Raw genomic sequence first — 6655 nt, 5'->3', positions numbered from 1 at the left:
GGTATTCATGAACACAGCGGATACAAATCTTTAATACTGCGACACGCATGTGTTCAAATAATGCTCAGCAAGGCTTGCGTTGCTATTTTTCAAACTTAGAGATGAATAGATCTAATTATTTACAGTCACATACATCCTTCCTGCATTGAAATCCATTACAATTAGCAACATTAAACATGAAACAAATGATTGTATCACGTCGATAAGAAATGTCCACTCCGATGGTAAATTCTCAAATTAAAGCACAGAATTTACCAACATGGAACAACACCATGCCGGCATTCAAAGGACTCATTCTATAAATTTGCCCTTAGTACCGAGTCACCATCAATATTATTCAAGTGTTTAAACATTTTACACAGACTGCAGCCACATAGCTGAAAGAATTGCATATAATTCGTTCAAGTACAGTATGTTGAGGAAAAATCTCATTTTGGTCCCAAAGAAAAAAAAAACCTCAATCATGCACAATATCTGGCCAAGCCAGTTCAAGTTATATAGAATACATAGTTGACACAGAATATATTATCTTGATATTTCTTTTTATAATATGCCATTTGAATGATCGAAGAGCCCAACTACCTTGAAATGTGAAATGCGAAATACCAAAGAAACCAAATGACCGTTATGATTCGGATGCAATTGCTGGCTTTGTTAAATATTAACTATTACTTCATGTGTGAATGATTTGTACATAATGACTGTCCACATTGATGACTTGTCCTCTAATATTGACACGAGATGTAACCTCACAGTTGATCAAGTCAAAAGGATGGGGAAATTCATGTGTAAAATAACGCGTGCATAATATATATATATATATAATTTTATATATATAGACAGAAAATATAAGTAAGGCACCTGTTCGCATGGGGAATAAAGACTTGTTGAATCTTTTCCATACATTCTTATGACAATTCAGTAGTAACATTAGTGCAATAAACAAAGAAAAACAGTCGACACCAAAACTTAGGACAGTAACAGAAAGGATAGTCAATGAGATCACGTCAGAGTTGCAGTCCAGGTCACAGCCAGTTAATTGGTCATCACCCTTTTCTGGCAAGTCCATGACCGAGGCTGCAGTAACTCTCGCAGGGAGGGCTGAAGCAAAAATAAAATCTTAACAATGTGCATTTTTTGTCAAAGCAATTAAAGAAAACATGATTCGAGGAAAAAAAAACCCACATTACTAGTCAGGCAATACCTCTTTTAGAGGGCAGTAGCGTTGGGCATACCACTCCTGGGAGTACAAACAGATGATTACGCCGTGTCCCAAGAAGAGGGAAGTCCACATGATTATATTCCAGATGGGACCTTTTCTTTGATCATGGAGGATGAAGTTAAACATCACTGTCAAAAAGTGAATAGAATTGATCAATTTTTAAAGTGTTGCTAAAAAATACAGAAGAAAACAGGAAGCTGAAGGTGTACTGGTGTCTCACTTCCAAAGCACATGAACAGGCAGAAGAGGACTGGATAGAAGAAGCCGAAGCAGATTGCAAGGATATACTCGTGGACAACTGCAGACAATGTAAACACAAACAACATGGCTGCTGTTCGGAAACGCTTCTGGGAGACCTGGAATTATAAGAGACAAGTCAGAAACATTAGTGACAAGCTGGTTTGACTGCATCCACGTGGAATTACAGTGGATATAAAAACTCTGCACTCATACTGCTGTTCAATTGACAGGTTTTTGTGACATCCAACAAGTAGACCAAGATAAATAATTTCAAAAGTTTTCCACCATTAAATGTGACCTCCAGTATAACCTGTACAACACAACTAAGAAAAAAAAGTATTTTGAGAGAGGAATTAACGGTAATGAGTGGTTTGCAAAAGTGTGCACACCCTCTTAAAGCCGGATGCGACTGTATTCAGACCAATCACAATCAAAACCATATTAACTGTGAGTAAGCACACACCCGCCACTATTTAAAGTGTGTTTGACTAACCCCAAATAGATTAAAAATGTTCAAGTCTGTTCTTTTTGCTTTTGACCAGAAGCCTGACAGTTTTATGTGAACGCTGACTGTTATTTTGAACAGGTTAGAATTCCTTCCTCCCTATCTACGGCACCAGTCCCATCTGAAATTCATTTGGTGATGAGCAGTATTGTGTTTGTCCGAAACATACCTTTTGGAATTATGGCCAAAAAATTCAACATTGTTTTTATCAGACCGTAACACATCTTTCCATGTACATAGGCCTACAATGAAGCATGGTGGTAGCTGCATCATGCTTAAACAAGCTAGAAGTAAATCTGAGCAGTTCAAAATAGCAGCCAGTGTTATCACATTTAATGTTTCAAAGCTTGAATATTAGTTTGTTTTAACAATTGTATGATTGTTAAAATATAACTGCTGTTATGTTATTGAGAATTTGCAATCAAAGTTTAATGGTTTTAACAGTGATTTTTTTTTAATCTACATGAGGGAAATTGCAGGGTGACCAGAACTACGAGCAAACTTTAAAGGTTCTCACTGTGCACATAAAGCAGTTAAGTACAAAGATGGTTAAAAAGAAAAAAGTCACGCAGATCCACTCACCCAAAGGAAGTCCCGGTACACGTAGTGAAACAGCCAGTCATGAACGACGACATTCCAAGTACGGTAGTAGTTGGCAAAAGATGTTGAGTTCCACCAGTCCTAGGAGGTGGAATTAAAATGAATTAGTCTGACCAGTTACCGCACACACAGGAACTTCATTTCAGGAGCATGAGCGGAAAGTGCGGCACCTTATAGAACATCCTATCGCCAAAGTGAAGCATCTCTGCAAATGCATTCAACCAACAGTGGAGGAAGGCAAAGAAACCCAAGAAAAGAACCAACACTCCTGTAAAAATAAACAAAAGAAAGTATGCATTGAATGTAGCGAAGAAAACACAATTGCGGCTAACTGGATCACGGAAAAGCTTACTCTGAATAATGAGTGTGTGATCTTACCAGGGAGGATGGAGTTAAACACGCCAAGGACCATGGCCCTCAGGTCAAAAAACTGAAGGCTGATGCTGCGGAACTGAGGGATGCAGAGCCGCACAAACACATAGTACGCATAAAACAGACAGCCTAGTACCTGTGAGGAGAAAAACATTTGGAATGGTAAGATAAATAGGCAGACGTGTACCATTAGAGCCAGACAGTGAAAGTTCAAAGACGGACCGGTACCTGGAGTAACTTTGTGGCCACATAGCCCCATCTGATCATTGGGCTCCTGCGTTAAAAAAATATGAGAGTTAATTCAGTTGTTCCATCTTCAGTTCTTTTGATATTAAAAAAAAATATGTTGTGTTCACCTTGGATATTTATCTCTGTAGATAAGCGTAGGGGCAAACAAAAAGTAGAGATATTGAGAAGCAAGAGGCACTACTGGGGTTGGGCCTGTACATGACAGAAGAGACTTATTAAAAAAAATAAAACACACACACACAGAAAAGATCATTATGTCGTATACTTAAACAATCCATTCCTAATTGGGAAAAATTAGAGGTTGACCAATTTAGGCACTACACCGATCAGTGTGATGCAGTATACTAAAGTCCTACACTTCAATCAACATCACTTGGTGAATAACAACAGTGTGAAAATTGAGCATGAAAATTTAGCATGATTAGAGGTTTTTTTAATACAGCTCATGCATTGGCTCCCATTAATACTGTATGGGAAAGGAACTTACTGGACTTGTCTTTAGCCCAGGCCAGAACTCTTGGGACATTCTCTCTTATAAAAGAGTGGGCTTTCATCATGAGTCTCACCTGGAATGTGCAATGGGCACAGCAATTTCTGTCATTCCATCCCAATTAACATTCCATTTTCAAAAGTAGCTACATTCGATTCGGAATGTTCCAAGACATGAAGAATACCTGCTCCAAGATGACAATGAAACACGAGGCTGGCGGCAAACTGTTGACCACAACCACATATGTGGGTAAAAATCCAAGGCCCAAAGCTTGATAGAGAAGGAACGTGGAGCCAAACAGAAAACTGTAAAGCCTGCGGTGACCGGAAGAGCCAGACTGACTCTGCGTCCACAGCTTGAACAGGGGATAGGGAACCACTAAAACTGAAAGGAACATAAAGAGCCACGTGCACACCACCAGTGGGAACTGCCCAAATGCGTAGACCAGCAGGTCAAAATCTAGCACCAGTCTGGAGAGATAAAACAGACAGGACAATCTAATTTATCACAAAAGTCAAGCAAAAATGGCATTATCTGTTATGGGAATGGTCAAACCCGTCTCGAATATTACCTGCCTTCATCGATGAAATCAACCACCAATGTACTGAGGATGAAAAGAACGAGCAGGGCAATAAACATGTGGTAGATAGTCCGGATGTGGTTCACCTCAAAGAGCTCACTGTAGGGGGAGAAATAACAGACGTGCGACTGGAACCGCTTGATCGCAAGACACAAGTGTTAGGCGGTAAAGATTTCCTTGCTTACTCAAGAAGGGACCTGCGGCTGACAAACTGCTTGCCCTCGCCGTGAGGAGGTCGGAAATGCCTGGAGGAACACATGGCCAAACTAGTAACACGTTTTTTTTTTGGTGCTAAAACGTGAGCGTTGACATGTACTCTTTGTACATACCCAAGTCTGCTTCTCTCCCCGTCTGACAGAGGGGGTGAGAAGACAGCAGGCATGGGTGCAGCCTCCACTCTAGTCGACTCCTCAATAAGACTGTCCATGAAGTCACTGACCTGGTTGTCAAATTCGTGCATCAGGTCCTTCTTCAGGTACTGAGGAGTGTCAAAAGCACAGACCAAGTCACTATCACTGATAAATAAACAAATCACTTTACTAAAGTCACTGCTTACAATTCCGCCCAAGTTACGCATTACAGGGAAAAAGTTAAGCAAAGTAGAAACATGAATGTAGATAGATTAGAAATGAGCGTTGGTCAATTGCAGAAATTGTTTCGAGAGACACGAAGGTTCTCTGTGAAGACAGAACCATGATAAACGTTGAAGGAAATTTGACCACACGTTTTGATTTCCTGAGCAACTCATTCAAATGAGCACGATGAAGCTTCACCTTAAAACAAATGACTTGCACTTCTTACCTCTGCTTTCCTTTTCAGTTGTAGCTTCTTGCTGATCATTTGCGCCACCTCAATTTTCCCTAAAATTAGAAAAGACACAGCATCCACATAGTATGTGTATGTAGTGTGGTGCAATAGACACCGAGTATTCGTTTATTTGCGAATTGTAGCCGAAAAATAATTCTCTAATCTAAGTAATTCATCCAAAAAAAAAAATGCACCGCCAAATGGCAAGTGCGTTAAAGTATGGGCTGAAACATAATAAATTTTAATAAATAAATGTTACTTTGAACTACAGCTGCGATTACATAACCAAACAGACAGAGATGAGTTTAAAGAGTTCTTTATCATTTACAGTGTCGAAATTAAAGCGGTTTTATAATTCATTTTATTCAATTGTATTTTTTTACCCATTGTATCCTGGGGCGATCTCTGGTAAACTGCATTTTGACACAAAGATTAATTTACATGACCATATTAAGAGAGAACACAACCACGGTTTTGAAGCTTGCATTGTGGGAGATCAAAATTCTGGAAAATATCTTATGTTAAAGGCAGATGCAAGTCTAGCATTATTTCTTCTGCTCACAAGTGAACAATCAAGTTATATTGTCAAACACTATAAAACATCATATCCAAAATCCTAGCACCTTTTAAACCTTGAAAACATAACCTTAAAATTCAAGCATTGTGCACCGTTTTGGACACTTGAAGGAATGAGAACTGGATGAGTGGAAATCCCTTTCACACCATTCTGACTACAAATGTCTGACAAAGTGCAATTACATTCACCCGTATTCTATAGCACTTGACGTTCTGAGGTGGAGCCTATTGCACCCAACTTTGGGCTGACAAACATTGCGTGCAAACGATGTCATCATTCCCCTTTCCACCTCATAAGGGCGTAGTGTTGATTCATGATTTCCAAGTAAAATTCAGACATTTTCAAGTGCTCATTGTAGACGGGGACAATAGTTCACTCTCTTAAGCGTTTGTGCGGTTGGGAAATTGCTCTTTAATCCCTTGCTGAATTTTCAGGTGTGAACACTCGAGTTAACATTGTGTGTGTGAACGCCCGATCGAACTTTTAAATTCATCAGGACTTCAAAAGATGGTTACATTTCCTCAAAGTAATTCGTACCACTGCTGCTGATGTGATTGTCTCCAATGGACTGATTCTGATCCCCTTCTAGGCTACACTGGCCATTCACTGGGCTATCCGGGTCAGACAATGTGGGCATTTGGGCAAGGTTTCGGTGGCGGGAGCGCAGACTGCTGCCATCACCATTCTCCATCCTAGAAAGCAAAACAATACAAACAAACTTTTGTTGTCGAATCACATCTCACTATTGACTATAGACAAGAATTCGAAGGATTCTGAATGACGCGCAAAGCGAGCCCAGTAAGACAAGTGAATCACTTGCACATGACACTTGGACCGACAGCTAGCAGTTCAGTTAGCAAATTTAAAGCCAGTGAGCTGCCAGTCGTCTCACAGATATTGAAACACAAATTGCCCTCCCTTCACTGTCCTGCAAACGCTATGTCGTGCTCCAAGTGAGAGCTACACAACTTAGCCAAACTATTATAGTCCAACAACAGGTTCAAACTCAACAT

At 39.9% G+C, this 6655-nt stretch overlaps 1 protein-coding gene across 3 annotated transcripts; it reads right to left on the bottom strand.

Moving 5' to 3' along the window:
* Positions 1-6655, bottom strand: soat1 (sterol O-acyltransferase 1). Of its 3 annotated transcripts, none has more exons than XM_052072842.1 (15): positions 6180-6635; positions 5060-5118; positions 4588-4736; positions 4444-4524; positions 4250-4357; positions 3863-4148; positions 3676-3754; positions 3296-3380; positions 3168-3213; positions 2946-3075; positions 2738-2835; positions 2550-2648; positions 1443-1578; positions 1205-1350; positions 1-1101 (listed from the first exon to the last, which is right to left on the bottom strand). In XM_052072842.1, exons 1-15 carry the CDS (start codon positions 6331-6333, stop codon positions 1036-1038), a joined length of 1722 nt encoding a protein of 573 aa, XP_051928802.1. In that variant the 5' UTR covers positions 6334-6635; the 3' UTR covers positions 1-1035. The 3 variants fall into 3 exon arrangements, with proteins under 3 accessions (XP_051928802.1, XP_051928803.1, XP_051928804.1); XM_052072843.1 differs by having other exon boundaries at positions 4444-4503; positions 6180-6632; XM_052072844.1 differs by lacking the exons at positions 1-1101; positions 1205-1350; positions 1443-1578 and adding an exon at positions 1602-1785 and having other exon boundaries at positions 6180-6655.

This window comes from Hippocampus zosterae, chromosome 8, assembly GCF_025434085.1.
Source record: "Hippocampus zosterae strain Florida chromosome 8, ASM2543408v3, whole genome shotgun sequence".
NCBI lineage: Eukaryota > Metazoa > Chordata > Actinopteri > Syngnathiformes > Syngnathidae > Hippocampus > Hippocampus zosterae.
This window is presented reverse-complemented; position numbering and strand designations above follow the sequence as displayed.

Bases quoted from the DNA above. Each gene is read 5' to 3' on its own strand.
- soat1 (XM_052072842.1), bottom strand. From the start codon at position 6,333: ATGGAGAATGGTGATGGCAGCAGTCTGCGCTCCCGCCACCGAAACCTT. The intron at 3,381-3,675 runs GTAAGTTCCTTT...TGTCATGTACAG, and splicing joins CTGGGCTAAAGACAAGTCCA to GCCCAACCCCAGTAGTGCCT. The intron at 1,102-1,204 runs GTATTGCCTGAC...TTTTTGCTTCAG, and splicing joins GCTACTGCCCTCTAAAAGAG to CCCTCCCTGCGAGAGTTACT.